General features: G+C 39.4%; 1 protein-coding gene across 1 annotated transcript; it reads left to right on the top strand.

Moving 5' to 3' along the window:
- Positions 1–633: 633 nt before the first annotated feature.
- Positions 634–10,280, top strand: CGA (glycoprotein hormones, alpha polypeptide). Its single transcript, XM_053591612.1, has 4 exons — positions 634–721; positions 8,255–8,361; positions 9,368–9,552; positions 9,953–10,280. The coding sequence occupies exons 2-4, from the start codon at positions 8,262–8,264 to the stop codon at positions 10,028–10,030; spliced, it is 363 nt and encodes a 120-aa protein (XP_053447587.1). The 5' UTR covers positions 634–721; positions 8,255–8,261; the 3' UTR covers positions 10,031–10,280.
- The last annotated feature ends 6,034 nt before the right edge of the window (positions 10,281–16,314 follow it).

Here is a 16,314-nt window from a genome sequence, read left to right as displayed (position 1 = left end):
GTAACCTCCACCTGGAACAGAGCAGGTGACCCTGAACCAGTAACCTTATACATGTATTTTCTGTTGAGGCAGAAACTGAACTTTACAAAAGCGAAATAGGAACAAACAGGCTCATATATTCAGAATTGTTCAGTCTTTCTTTCCCTTGCATCTTTATTAAATCCAGATGCATATTACTTTTAGAAAAGTCTAAGTAAACCTGTGTTTTACTTTTCTGTTTCCTACTGGAATAATATAAGTCTGGAAATGCTCTGTATGTATTATCGGAAATTTAAAGCTCTTCTCATGTTTTGAGTAAACATCAGGTACTTAGCTAATTAAATGAGTCTTGTTTATAGAACTTTCAGGATGTTCTAGGTAAGTCTTGATAGAATTACGTAGCAAATGGCTGTGTACTCTCTTTTCATAGGCTGACCTTGGTCACCGCCACCTGAAAATTGCTCAAAACAAAAATAGGATCTAAGGGTTGAAACAAGATAAGATCAAATTGATGTCACAGTAATTACACCAAGTACCTTTCAATCATTGGTTGGAATTTACTGGTGATCCCTGGGCTTAGATGCAGGTGGGAACATGCAGTTTTTGTTACTTTGCTGGTATAAAAGACAGGTGAAGACTTGATGAACTGTAGTTACTGAGAAGTCACGGGACGAAACTAAAATCCCTCTTCAGATCTAGAATCAGCTACCCTGAACACATATAGCAGGAAGTCCAGCGGAAGGTAATGTGAATTGAATAATGGGGGGGGGGGTGTTAATTGCCAGCTGAAATATTTGAGAACATAGGAAAGCTTCCAGAGTTTATGCATAAACCTTGGTAAGAAGAGAGTTAGACAAGCATGTCCCCATTCCTTTTCAGCACTCATGATTGAATTGGGAGGAAGTCTGCAAAACTGCAGTCTGTGATCACAGGCTCAGATGTCATCTAACCAAAGCCAGAAACCAAATGTCTCCTGCTAAGATTTTGGAGTGCCCATCAATATTTACAAGTTTCCTCAAGAATTACTATATGTCATTTGAAAGGCATTCTTTTGTCCAGGAGCCAGACAGGGCAAATAGATATTATATAAGTGTCTGATATTGTTGTATTATCAATTTTAAATGATGTATAGAGGGTGCCAAAAAATGTATACACATTTTAAGAAAGGAAAAACTCACGGCTGTAATCCTAGCACTCTGGGAGGCTGAGGCAGGTGGATTGCTTGAGCTCACAGATTTGAGACCAGCCTGAGACAGAGGGAGACCTTGTCTGGAAAAATAGCCAGGCGTTGTGGTGGGAGGCTGAGGCAAGAGAATTGCTTGAGTCCAAGTTTGAGGTTGCTGTGAGCTGTGACACCATAGCACTCTACTGGGGCAACAAAGTGAGACTCTGTCTCTAAAAAAAAGGGAAAAACTGTATTAAAATTGCAATACTCAATACATACTACGTAGTGACAACAAAAGATGAATACAAGTCATATTGATCACCTCGTGTAATTGCAGAAGTCAAACGTGACTTGAGTATTACAAATTTAATACAGCTTTTTCCTTTTTTAAAATGTGTATACTTTTTTGGTACCCTTTGTGTAGCTCTGTAGACAAGCTGTCCAGGAGCAAAGTGCTTTGCTTGTCAGCTGAGTGGTCACAGCTTCTGATTATCTTTTGAATAGACGTTTTCATATGGACTTGAATAGTGACATGGAATTTCATGAATGTCATTGTTTCTATTTTCTTCTTCAATAAAATGGTATAAAAATAGGATTTGGTAGTATTTCTCCAGCTAGTACTGGATAAATCACTTGCCCAAGTCCAGTGAGTTTCTGGAAATTTTTCCAATACCCATAGTTATATTTGCTTTAGACTAGTTGAAATGGTGGCTGGTTGGGAAATTGAGGCTAGAGAATAAAAGTACTCTTTTGTCACTCTTTGTTAGTGCCGAGGAACAGAACTCATGTGAAGAGTTATAGCTGATATTGTGTGGGTCGCCCAGAAATGCAGAATCTCCTTTTTATCCCCATAGAAATTTTTTATTTCCTATACTGTACAATGTTTTCTCCACTCAAAAGCAAGATATTTCACATCAGAAGAGAAATCTTTTTAAGTGTCTAAAGATGTCTTTTAAATAATGACATGACAACACCAATTTAATTTTCAAAATATTGGTAACAAAATTGCATGTAATACTTTGCTATAGTCTTAAATTATTTAAAAATATATAATATTAGTCACCACTTATGAAAGGTTTATATGTTTTTAGTTCAATTTCAACTTTGGCTTTCTTAAGTTGATAATTTTTTTGCAGAAATATGGTTGTTGAAATTTTATGTGCATCATATTTCTTACTGTTTTCTGCTGAAACAGGTAGCTCATGAAAAACATTAGGAAATGTACACAGCTATGATTTAATAATAAAAAAAAGTTAGGAAAGTAATTGAGCATGTTCCAGAACACAGTCTCAGTTTCAGTGCACATTTCTTATTAATGTTGGACTAAAATTTACATGAAAACTCAAAGAACTGGGAAACAGCAGGTAGTGTGCATCTTGTTCAAAAGCAGATTAAGGCAATTTGCTGGCAGAAAGAGAAAATTTACAGAAATAAATGAATACTTCTGTTAAGAACAGCAATTACCTATAGCATCAAACCTCCATTTTCACAGATTGTGAATCTTAGAGTGGTTGGATATCAACTTATTTTCCTTGTAAATTCTAATTTTGGGGTGTAACATTATAGCAGTACCACTGTAGTGTTGCATGAGGTAATCCAGTAATTCTTCGGTTCACCAGACCCAGAGATAACATTATAGAAATGCTCCAGCATCTTCAATACTCTGGGGTTAAAGGGGGGAGGGGTGCTCAGGATGGACTAGGGGTAGAATTCAGGGCAATATCAGTAATCAGTTAGAAAAGACAACTGTGACAGCATGGTCCACGTGAGAGCCAAAGCCACTGAGGAGGATGGGCATTGTCTGTACACTTCTAGACCATAGGGTAGTACAGGAGAGGGGCACTATTTAGGATTAGAGCATTTTCTGAGTGACTTCAGCAGATCTTTCTAATTCTCTGATGCATAGTTTTTTAATCATGAAATAGATATAAAGAGAACCAAACAAGTATGTGAAAACAATGTCCCTCCCCTTTGCCCTGTTCCCCACCAATCAGAAAGGAGTTCTGACACCCTGATTTACTTGTCCAATGCCTCAGCTGTCTCTCTTTATCCAAATGAAACTGCTTTCTTCAAATAATTCTGGGAAGGATGAAGCCAAATAAATATGTAAAATAAAAAACACGTCAGCTAGTTATATTAAACTGGCACATAATGATGCTTCTCTAAGAAACATCCAGCATTTTATACAAGGATGTGTCATCTGCAAAAACTGATTTAACATGTTCATTGTAAAATGCAAACATTTGAAGGTAGTAGAGCTAAGTGTGATCCAGAGCTTGGAGTTTGGCTTAGTAAAGAGACATTTTAAAATCTTGGCTCTCCAGTAATTCCATGACTTTGTATAAATCACTTTACCTCCAGAATTTCTTTATTGACAAAAATGAGGCTGATGCTGCGCAAGGCGGTTGTGACAAAGGGTTGCATCTGTGTGTTCAAAGTGCCCCCAATGTCAGGCACACACATGTACTCAATTATGTATAGGTGCTATTTTTTAACATGTGAGGTATTATCATCACCAAATCTAGTATTATAGACATCATGTGGAATGCTAACTCCAATTTTTTCTTGCGTTGTCACATTTCCCCTAATAGATTAACTGCATATGTGTTATACAAGTTACCCATCCTTTTTCCACCTGCCATACACAGAGAAAAGTGTACAGGGAGAAAGCAGAGGCAAGACATGGTCTCAGATCTCAGACTTTGGAGAAATTTTTGTTATAAGAGAAAGTAGCTGTTTGAGTTGCAGTACATTGAACTTTGAAAATGTAATGGGTGAAATGACAAGTGGTTATCAACTCTCAAAGTCCTCATGGTGACCTGGGCTCAGATGGGCAGTTCTTAACTTGGATTTCTCATCCACCTCAGTCAGATGGGGATCATCTGCAGGCTTGAGTCATCTGCAGGCTCCACTAGTCTAGTCATCCAGGAAGGCTTCTTCATCACACTTCTGGGGCTTTTCCCCTCTCTCCACATGACGTCTGACCCTCTAGAGTCTCTCCATGTGGCTTGACCGTCTCATCCTATGGTGGTCTCTAGGTTTTAGGGTTTCTTACATGGCAAACGGGAGCTTCCAGGTCAGTTAAGGGATACACCACAACTTGCTAAGTGTCACTTGGGCTTATTCCTAGTCTAAGTAGTTATGGGGACTACTCAGGTCAGATGGGGTACAAAGATAGGCATACCACTATTTGATGTGGGAGTGGCAAGGTCCCATGGAGGCTAAGAGGCATTTTTGTGCCCATCTTTGGAGAGTACAACCTGCTGTAGCATGAAAACCGAAGCATGGCGGCTTCTCTTTGCAGCCCCACTGCTCTCTTATTATCACAGGAAAAAAAAAATCTTTTTTCAGTAAAGGGCCAATATTGATAAATCAATAATCCAATCCTGCCTGTCCTACTATTGAAAGACTTCAGGCAAATGAAAAATGAAAATTTACTGCCTTTAAATTGAGATATTTGGTGTGTCAAAAGAGTGCATGGCTCAAATAACCATAACAAATATAATGAACAAGTTTAAAAAAGTCACAAGAAACATTCCTATGTTTCTATAATAATGCACCACAAAAAACTTTTCTGGGCTTTGAATGTTTTACTTTTCTGAGTGACACTATCCATTGTTTTATTCCTAATAGTACTTACTATTATAATAATGTTGATCTTAAAAATTGGATATTTTTAAACAACAGTTAAAATTCTCATTTAAGACAATATTTGATGCTTATCCTATCCTATCAATTACAATTTTTCATTGTTTTTTTGGCAATATAGATTTAGTATGCAGAGAACTTAAAAAATGCTGAAATACTAGAAAAACCAGAAGGGTAAGGAAAACAAGACTTTAATCACATAATTATGCTCTTCCTTTTCTTGATAGCTGGGTTAGATCTAAGGTGGTGGACTTAGGTTAACCCTCTCGAAGTCAGTTATACCTCTGATTCTACTCAGTCATCTCAAAAATGTGCGATTAGTCACTTGGCTTCCTGGTGTAGAGAGGGCAGATGAGTCACTCCAGCTGTTATCACCATTAGAAAAACTGCAAAGCTCACTGGGGGAAGGAAGTCACATTTCTTTAATCACTTGTAATTCCTAAACAATTTTTAACAGTATACATGGAGATGTGTGTGCACCTCTGGTGCTTGGTGTGTCAAAATATATGCTGGACTGTAACACATGGCTTGTAGGGCACTTATATTTCCTTATTTCATAAATTACTAAATATATATAATATAACAAAATTGTGCAAATATATGTTAAATAATGATTTATTATGGTAATAATGTTCTTTTGCACTTTCAAGAAGGCTATCTCTTCTCACAGAATCACATTATTTCAAGAATCTACATTTGTACACACTTGTCATTTAATATAAACTAAGAGGCCCCTACTTTAAACCCTGGAGCTGTCATTATACATGTTTTTTATGCATGGTTGCTTTTGAATTCTTAAGACGTTTATATCTTAGTCTAAAATGGCTCCTTCCTGTGACATAAGTAATATAGATTCAGGCATCAGCCAGCCCCAAATTACACTGCTAAGTGAAACAGACTATCATTAATAATTTATCTGAAAATATATTATAACTGAACATTTTTATTCTAAGTGGTCTTTCAAGGGTTATCTAGTTTCTCAGTGTGAATGACAACTGCACGTTACAGCAACTTTTGATTGATATTATTATTATTGTCCTAAAGTCCCAATTCACCACAGTTGTATCGGCTATTTGTTTTGTACAAGGCCTTGTGTAGAGTGGTGGTGGACTAGAGGATGCAGTTTCTGCCTTTCAGGGGCTTTCTCGTGGATGGAGAGGTAAAATCTGCATAACTGGTGAGACTGCGGAACATTGTCTGAGAATGATGAGCCAAGTGATAAGGGAACATAGTGGACAGAGTTATTTATTCTGGCTACAGGGTTGTGTGAAATCTTTATAGCAAAGCTGCTAGTTGGGCAGCTCCTTAAAGGACTTAGGTAGGTGAAGGCCCGCCACAACGCCCAGCTATTTTTTGGTTGCAGTTCAGCCGAGGCAGGGTTTGAACCCGCCACCCTCGGTATATGGGGCCGGCGCCTTACCGACTGAGCCACAGGCACCGCCCGGTTTCACTTTTTAAATCTTCTTTTCATTTTATTATAAAGCTAATTCAAAAATGTGCACTGACTTTGTGCTTTCACACTTTCCAGTCTTATTATAAATGTTTCTCCCTGAATTAGTTCTGGTATAAATGTTCACTGCACAATGGGTGAATTGTCCTAATATATGAGCTGCAATCTTAAAACACAGAAATGACACTCGCTTAAAAAGGAAACCAATTTTAATTCTGAGACTTTCCTTACCGCTTTGTATATCACTTACGGCAGTGGTTCTCAAGACTTTTGGTCTCAGAAACCATTTATAACCCTAGAAATTAATGAAGAGTCCTTAGAGCTTTTACTTCTAAGGTTATATCTATAAATACAATAGTTTAGAAATTATCTTAGGAAAAGTTTTAAAATATTTACTCATTAACAAAACCATCATGTTAACACATATAACATGTATATATTTTAAAAAAATGACAATTTCCAAAACAAACAAACAAAATGTTAGTGAGAAGAGTGGCATTGCTTTGCCTAACTTTTCAAATCTTTTTAATATTTGTCCTAATAGAACACAGATAGATAGATTCTCATGGGCTCCTTTGTTTGATCTGCTGAGATACCACATGCCATGTAGCCTCTAGAATATTTTTCTGAACACTCAAAAGGAATAAGAGGAAATTAAGGCAAAAAATTATTTGTTTATTTATTTATTTATTTATTTAGAGACAGAGTCTCACTTTGTTACCCTGGATAGAGTGATGTGGCATCATAGACCACAGCAACCTCAAACGCCTGGGCTCAAGAGATTCTCTTGCCTCAGCCTCCCAAGTAGCTGGGACTACAGGTGCCGCCACAACACCCAGCTATTTTTAGAGACAGGGTCTTGCTCTAGCACAGGCTGGTCTCGAGCCTGTGAGTTTAGGCAATCCACCTGCCTCAGCCTCCCAGAGTGCTGGGATTACAGGCGTGAACCACCATGCCTGGCCTCCCCCAAACCATTTTAATATTATTGTGACTGTCAATGTGACTTCACAGACCTGCTGAAATTGTTTGGGATCTCTGAATTACACTTTGAGAACCACTGATTTAGAACAATATTTACTCAGTGTTAATTATGCATAAAGATAAATACAACCCATGATTACTTATGCTTGCATGTAATGACAGACATGAGTTTTATCCTCTATACTTGCACAATTTGTATTTCTATAGAGATTGGGTATACTTTATCAGAAATGCTTGGAATTGGCCAAGTGTGGTGGCTCATGCCTGTAATCTCAGCACTCAGGGAGACTCAGGCAGGTGGACTGCTTTGACTCACGAGTTCAAGACCAGCTTGAATAAGAGTGAGGCCCTGTCTCTATGTTTTTTTTTTAAGGCAGTTTGAGTGCTGTGGCATCATAGCTCACAGCAACCTCAAACTCTTTTGGCTCCAGTGATTCTCTTGCCTCAGCCTCCTGAGTGGCTGGAACTATAGGTGTCTACTAAAACACCTGGCTATTTTTAAAGATTGGTGTCTCGCTTTGCTCAGGCTGGTCTTGAACTTGTGAACTCAGGCAATTCACCCTTCTTGGTCTCCCAGAGTGCTGGGATTACAGGTGTGAGCCACTGCACCCAGCTGAGACCCTGTTTCTAAAAAATAGCTGGGTGTTGTGGCGGGCACCTGTAGACCTAGCTACTTGGGAGGCTGAAGCAAGGGAATTGGTTAAGCTCAAGAGTTTGAGGTTGCTGTGAGCTATGATGCCATGGCACTCTACCAACGGTGACATAGTGAGACTCTTGTCTCAAAAAAAAAAAGAAAAAAATTTAAGCCCAATTCTACTGGTTTACGTGAGGAATGGGGATAGTTCAGTTCCCTATATCTTTCCTGAGGAGAACTCAGGAAAGAGTTTTTCTATTTACAATGGTTTTAGAGCATATTGGGAGCTGAAGTAGAGGGGCTGGGACACTGAAGACAATGTTAAAACAGCTAGTTGTTGTTATGACTGGTAAGCCAATCTTAGATTAACATTGTTTTTGCTGTGTCTGTTCTGCAGGAGAACCATGGATCACTACAGGAAACGTGCAGCTGTCACTCTGGCCGCGCTGTCTGTGCTTTTGCACGGCCTCCACTCCTTTCCTGATGGAGAGTTTACAGTGCAGGGTGCGCACCTGGGCTTGCGATTAGAGTATTTAAGGACAACACACATTTGTAGATGCACATCAGTAACGCCATTAATTACATTTCCACCTTCTTTTCAAATGTGATAAATCTTTGCTTTTGGATTCAGATCTAGACACTTGGAGATTGTAAACATAAAACTAAGTTAGATTCAGAAAATGTACAGTGAAAATGATGTCTTACATATCCGTCTACACAGCAGCTTGAATATTTTCATCTGAAGTAGATGCCTTGTTATTCTTTATTCTCCTTACTCAGTTAGCTCCATTTCTTTCATTTCTCCCAGAAGATTTGAGAAGATTTTCACATTGCCTTTACATCAGTTAACAAGTGAGGAAAACAAAACCACTTCACACAGTAAATTCGTTTTGCCGTAGTGTTTGAAATATCTCATGTAGTGGCTGATAAAATTCTATCTGCTTTGAAGTTGTGAGCTCCTACTGGCTATGGTTTTCTCTAGATAAGTGGTAATATTTTAACCCCTGGTCCTGAGTGCAGATACCTGATCTAATGTCATGCTTTTTCCACTCAACAAGCTTTCTTAATTCTGACATATTTTTTGGAGTTTCTGTAGGGAGAAAAGCAACAACAGGGTCTAAGGGGAAAATATTTTGCCTTTGGGCAAAATTTTCTTCTCTGATGAACATGATGTTTTCATCTGTCAAGTCCTGTGTCCCTCTAGGCTCACTGTTAGTGCTGGGGCGCTGGGATAGAGGGTCTATGACTGATGAAAGAGAAAACGCCATGACAGAGATCTCCTATGCATGCTATAAAAATTGTTTTCCATGAAAAACCTATAATCAGTACAAATTTATATTATATACATTAGGATTAATGTATAGCCAAAAAGTCTTTGTTTCCCTTTAATTTTCCTTAGAAAAAATATGTTTAAAAGAAAAGAAAAAAGAAGAATAAAAAAGAAAAATTCTTGCTTTATTTTTGAACCATTTTTGGATTATTTTACTGTTTGTCTTTTTTTTTCTTATAGGTTGCCCAGAATGCAAGTTAAAGGAAAACAAATACTTCTCCAGGCTGGGTGCCCCAGTTTACCAGTGCATGGGCTGCTGCTTCTCCAGAGCATACCCCACACCAGCAAGGTCCAAGAAGACAATGTTGGTTCCAAAAAACATCACCTCTGAGGCTACATGCTGTGTGGCCAAAGCATTTACCAAGGTGGGAACTTGAAGGGCCCCAGAAGCTTTCTGATAGCCCAGCCAGAGAAACATCCACAGAGTACACCCATGGATTTAATGCTGAAGTTGTCGAAAGCCATTCTTTTTTTGGGGGGGCATTTGTACAGTCAGGGGCTATATTTGTACCTTATAGTTAAAAGAGTCAGCTCCCTTATGGGCCAGATAGACTCAGAATGAAGAGAAGCGGGTAGAGGTGACAGGGCAGGTCGGGAGAAAGTACAGCACCCTTACACAGGCTGACCCAGCCTTTTAGAGTAAAAAAGATCCCCTGGGGATGGGAGACTGTGCAGATGTAGCATGCATATGTTTAGTTCAGCATTGGGCAATTTTGTTTAACTAATTTTATTTATCTAATCTGTTTATTTTTTCCTCCCCATTAGGCCACAGTAATGGGCAATGCCAAGGTGGAGAACCACACGGACTGCCACTGCAGCACTTGCTACTACCACAAATCCTGAGCGCTCCACAGAGTGCCTTGATGGCTGTGGAGCTCCTGGAATGGGGAATTGAGTTGTTCCATGTTTATGACCCTGAGAGAGAAAGCCCTTCTTTTCTTTACTATACCATTTGACATGCTTCAGAGACACACTGCAGCTTTATTGCCTTTTTCTTTATCCTACAGTATAATCAGCAGTCTAGCATTTTTTATTTGGAATGAAATATAGCATTTAGCTGGTTCCACTGCAAATAAAGCCTTTTACATCATCATTCAATCATTGAATTATCATTTTTTTTCTCACAAGTAAAGCCAATTGCTTTTGCTACAATTAATGGAAGGGAGTGAGCCAATGGGTGAGTTCGGACCACACGTACTTAGTCACCTGACATTGAGGAACCTTCTCACCAAGACTGCTAGAAGCAAGCTGTGAGTCTGTTTAGTCAGTGGGATAGTTATAAGACAGTCTGTTGGAGTGAGAGAAGAAAATATGAGAATTTCTATTTCTACTCATTTTATTTTATTTGTTTATTTTGAGACAGAGTAAGACTCTGTCATCCTGTGTAGAGTGCTCTGGTATCATAGCTCACAGCAACCACAAACTCTTGGGCTCAAGCAATCCTACTACAGGCACCTGCCACAACGCCTAGCTAGTTTTTCTGTTTTTAGTAGAGATAGAGTCTTGCTCTTGCTCAGGCTGGTCCCAGACTCCCGACCTCAGATGATCCACCCATCTCAGCCTCCCAGAGTGCTGGGATTATAGGCATGAACCACCCTGTGCCCTGTCACTGTTCATTTTATATTACTTCTTTAAATTTCCATTTTGATGAATTTTATAAAAGCACATATACTTTAGTATGGTAATACACTAACATAATTTATAAATAAATAATTAGGGATGCCAATCAGAAAGATTTTACTGGTAGAAGTGGGCAATAAAAAAATGAAAAATGGAGAACACTGCTTTGGCATTTGGGAGAGACAAAATCCTTCCCAGCCTAAAGTTTATCTACTTATTCGTGCCCCCAAAGTGCATCTTATTAGTCCCTGGCAATCAAGCTGTAACTTAATGGTGGTCAAGGAAAGGGCATCATTGACCTCAACTAAAATTGGGCATTGTTTAGAAATTCCAGGAGTATCATATCTTATATTGTACATTAAGCAATGGAGAAGAATGAACAAATGCTGACCAAAAGGGTCTTAGAGTATTCCCTGTGACCTTGGTGGAGCTCCCAGCACCTTCACTTAGCTCTGTCAACATGCTTGACATTAGTGCTTTGCATGCTTCAATGTCACCTTTACAAAGCATTTATACTCAGGAACAGAGGTGCCCTTACTTTGAGGACAATGGCTTGGCCCATTTAATTATAGTAGCCATGGTGGAGATCCAAATTATTCAAAAGGAGCTTGAAATTTTAAAAACAAGCCTAAATTTTTTGTTGTTGGTGTTGAGACAGAGTCGTACTCTATGCCCCTGAGCAGAGTGCAATGGTGTCATGGCTTACTGCAACCTCAGACACTCAGGCTGTGGGCCTCCCGCTGCCTCAGCATCTGGAATCTGCTGGGATCACAAGCACTTGCCCTAGCACCTGGCTGGATTATTACATTTTTTTAGGAGTTGGGATCTCACTCTCACTCAGGCAAGTCTCGAACTCCTAAGCTCAAGCAGTTCTTCCTCCTCAGCCTCCCACAGTACCGGGATTACAGGCGTGAGCTGCTGCACCCAGCTAAAGCTTAAAATTTTAAAGAATTATGCTGGTCACAAATAAGTGACCACACATTTCAGAAAGAAATTTCAATCATCATCTATTCGTCAAGAGTCCGTTTCTAGTGACAAGCTGTTTCCTTAGCTAGTTGCTCAGCAGGTATTGTGGTGGTAAGTTAAAATGGGTACATGTATTTCTTTTAGAAACATGAAAATATACATGAAGAGATTAGTTCATGTCTTTATTTATTATGCATTCATTGAATGCTTAGTAAGTGTTTATATTTTGTTAGATCATGAGGATTCAGATATCAGGACTCTTTGGAAGATAAGACTGAAAAAATATAACACAACTAAGTCAGACAACAATGGTGCCAACTGTTGGTTCATTCAAAAATTTAACATATATTCATGGAGCACGTACGATGTGTCACGTCTTGAGAGCTTGTTTGGAGGGCTCATTCGGGGAGGCCACTGGCACACTGGTGACAAGGGTGTCCTTGTCCTCCTGGGACCATCCCGTTCGACAGAGGGCATGGCAGGGGTTAGGTAGGGAGTATGAGAGAGGGAAGAGACCACTCTTGTTCATTCAGATCTGCCAAGTCAGCTCTGGTGAGCATGAGGGTGAAGTGTCTCAGCCACTCCCATCTCACCATGTGCCAGTCCTGGGGAGGCCAAGACCAATAAGACATTGCCAAAAGTAATCCACAATCCAGCTGGGAAGAGCGGCCAGACAGCAAGTCACATTCCAGTGCAGTGTTGTGGGCTTCAGCGGCCTGAGGGCTTCAGTGGCATAAAGCAGGAGAAGGGAATGGGCCTGTTGGGGCTTGCTGTGGAGAGTGTCAGAGGGCAAGGTGGTCTCTGAGTTGGGTCTAGAAGACAGGTAGATAAATGTGGGAAGGGTGCAATCCAGTTAGAGGAAACACCCTGAGCCAGGGAACAGGATGGTGGTTATAGAATTGCAAAGTGCTCAGTGTGACTGAACTGTAGGAAGCTGGCTGGAGGCTGTGGTTGCAGAGAGGAAGAGGCACACGTTCAGATTGCCCTTGAATGACATGCAAAGAAATGTGAATTTCATCAAGGACCCTCGCTTCTCAGCTTGGGTAGCTGAGGGTTCCTGAAACCACAGATGAACACCATTCTGCAAGATCAATTTTGCTTGAAGATTTAGGGAAATGTGATTTTTATTTCAAAACAAAAATGAATGTATCATAGAATAAGATGCAAAATTGCCAAAAGTAGGATTAGAAATGGTAACTTAAAAAGAAACCTCGTGCTGAGAGTGGAGCCTTGCAGATCCTGCTCTTCTGCCCCAACACTTTACTCTTCTTGTGTTTGGGGTACTAGTGGGGAGCATGGGAGGTTCTGCTGAAGGAAGGGTGGATGCTACACTTTCCAGGATAGATTTTGGATGAGCCTGGATGTAAAGATGGTTGCTACAGCTTTAGGGATGGTCAGTTTGAAAGCCTTGGTATGAGCCATCTAGAGGAAAGATTATAATCTCAGGTTCATAAGTAGGAGAAGTGCAGGCAGGCATGGAGGATGGCAATTTTGTTTCAAGCTCATCTGTGAAAAATACCTAAAAGAAATACTAAAAGCAGAGGAAGCACATGTTTGAGGGATTTTTCTATTAAAAATTTGCCCAACCTGGCTTGTAGTTTCAATTGGCCAACTAGAGGACGATTATGATTTTTTTCATTGGGAGGATCCTTTTTGGTGGAAGTTCTAAGTCTGCAATGAATGTAGGTAATTAAAATGTCTCTAGTGGGAGAGAGAGCAAGATGGTGGCCGAGTAACAGCTTCCTTGCATCTGGGCACCGTGAGTCTGGGGAGATAGGAATCCAGGCATCTCTGGCTGGTTGGATCTGCCTGTAATCATCCCTGTGAGGATACAGGGAGTCAGCGAGAGACTTCTGGACCCCACGAGGAGGACTAAAACAGTGGAAAACCGGCAAGTGGTCGCGTGTGTTAAATCAGTCTAAACCCACCGGCAACATCCACAGGCACAAGAACTTAAAGAGCAAGAGGAAGTGAAAGGAAAATTAGGGCAAGGAAACAGATAAAAGAAATAACTCATGAGGAAGAATCAGCAGAAAACTCCAGGCAACATGAAGAACCAGTCCAGAACAACCCCTCCAAGGGACCATGAGGTACCTACTGCAGAGGATTCCACCTATACAGAAATGTTAGAAATGACAGAAAGGGAATTTAGAATACACATGATGAAAACAATGAAAGAAATGATGGAAACAATGAAGGAAACTGCTAATAAAGTGGAAAATAACCAAAAGGAAATCCAAAAACAGAATCACATCAGAGATGAATGATATGAAGAATATAGAAAGGATATAGTGGAGTGGAAGGAACTGAAACAGTCAATTAGAGAACTTAAAGATGCAATGGAAAGTATCAGCAACAGGTTAGACATGCAGAAGAAAGAAATTCAGGGGTAGAAGACAAAGTTCTTGAGATAACTCAGATAGTAAAAGAGGCGGAAAAGAAGAGAGAGAAAGCAGAAGGTTCACTGTCAGAATTATGGAACTTTACGACGCGTTCCAACATACGAGTTATAGGAATCCCTATAGGAAGAAGAATGCCCCAGAGGAATGGAAGCCATACTAGAGAATATTATCAATGAAAATTTCCCAAATATCACCAAAGATTCTGACACACTGCTTTCAGAGGGATATCGGACCCCAGGTTGCCTCAACTCTAACCGAGCTTCTGCAAGACACATTGTGATGAACCTGTCCAAAGACAAGACAAAAGAAAAGATTCTGCAAGCTGCCAGGAGTAAGTGCCAGTTGACCTACAGCAGCAAATCCATCAGAGTGACTGTAGACTTCTCTAATGAAACTTTCCAAGCAAGAAGACAATGGTCATCTACCTTTAACCTACTTAAACAGAACAATTTCCAGCCCAGAATTCTGTACCCTGCTAAGCTAAGATTTAAAATTGATGGAGAAATCAAATCATTTACGAATATACAAACATTGAGGAAATTCGCCACAACAAGACCAGCTCTACAGGAAACACTTCAACCTGTTCTACACACTGACCACCACAATGGATCAGCAGCAAAGTAAGAACTCAGAAATTAAAGGACAGAACCTAACCTCCACACTGATGCAAAAGATAAAACTAAGCAATGGACTCTCACCAAATAAGATGAATAGAATACTACCACACTTATCAAATATCTCAATAAATGTTAATGGCTTGAATTCCCCACTGAAGAGACAGATTGGCTGACTGGATTAAAAAACACAAGCCATCCATTTGCTGTCTGCAAGAAACACACCTGGCTTCAAAAGACAAATTAAAGCTCCGAGTCAAGGGTTGGAAGACAATTTTTCAGGCAAATGGAATTCAGAAGAAAAGAGGAGTTGCAATCTTATTTTCAGATACATGTGCATTTAAAGCAACTAAAGTCAAAAAGATGGTCACTTTATATTGGTCAAGGCAAAAATACAACAAGAAGACATTTCAATTCTAAATATTTATGCACCCAATTTAAATGCTCCCAGATTCTTGAAACAGACCTTACTCAGTCTGAGCAATATGATATCTGATAATACCAGAATAACAAGGGACTTTAACACTCCTCTTACAGAGCTGGACAGATCCTCTAAACAGAAATTAAGCAAAGATATAAGAGACTTAAATGAGACCCTAGAACAACTGTGCTTGATAGACGCATATAGAACACTCCATCCCAAAGATAAAGAATATACATTCTTCTCATCACCCCATGGAACATTCTCCAAAATTGATCACATCCTGGGACACAAAACAAACATCAACAGAATCAAAAGAATTGAAATTTTACCTTGTGTCTTCTCAGACCATAAGGCACTAAAGGTGGAACTCAACTCTAAAAAAATGCTCGACCCCACACAAAGGCATGGAAATTAAACAATCTTCTGTTGAATAACAGATGGGTACAGGAAGAAATAAAACAGGAAATCATTAACTTCCTTGAGCATAACAACAATAAAGACACAAGCTACCAAAACCTGTGGGATACTGCAAAAGCAGTTTTGAGAGGAAAATTTATTGCTTTAAATGCCTACATTCGAAAAAAAGAAAGAGAGCGCATTGACAATCCCACAAGCCATCTTATGGAATTGGAAAAAGAAGAACAATTTAAGCCTAAACTCAGTAGAAGAAAAGAAATATCCAAAATCAAATCAGAGATCAATGAAATTGAAAACAAAAGAATCATTCAGAAAATTAATGAAACAAGGAGTTGGTTTTTTGAAAAAATTAATAAACTAGATAAACCATTGGCCAGATTAACAAGAAATAGAAAAGAAAATCTCTAGTAACCTCAATCAGAAATGATAAAGGGGAAATAACAACTGATTCCACAGAGATAAAAGAGATCATCTCTGAATACTACCAGAAACTCTATGCCCAGAAATTTGACAATGTGAAGGAAATGGATCAATATTTGGAATCACACCCTCTCCCTAGACTTAGCCAGGAAGCAATAGAGCTCCTGAACAGACCAATTTCAAGCATCGAGATTAAAGAAACAATAAAAAAGCTTCCAACCAAAAAATGCCCTAGTCCAGATGGCTTCACACCAGAATTCTATC

The sequence above is a fragment of the Nycticebus coucang genome, chromosome 5, assembly GCF_027406575.1.
Source record: "Nycticebus coucang isolate mNycCou1 chromosome 5, mNycCou1.pri, whole genome shotgun sequence".
In the NCBI taxonomy this organism is placed as follows: Eukaryota; Metazoa; Chordata; class Mammalia; order Primates; family Lorisidae; genus Nycticebus; species Nycticebus coucang.
Note: the sequence above shows the minus strand (reverse complement) of the source record. Positions and strands in the feature narration are given on the sequence as shown.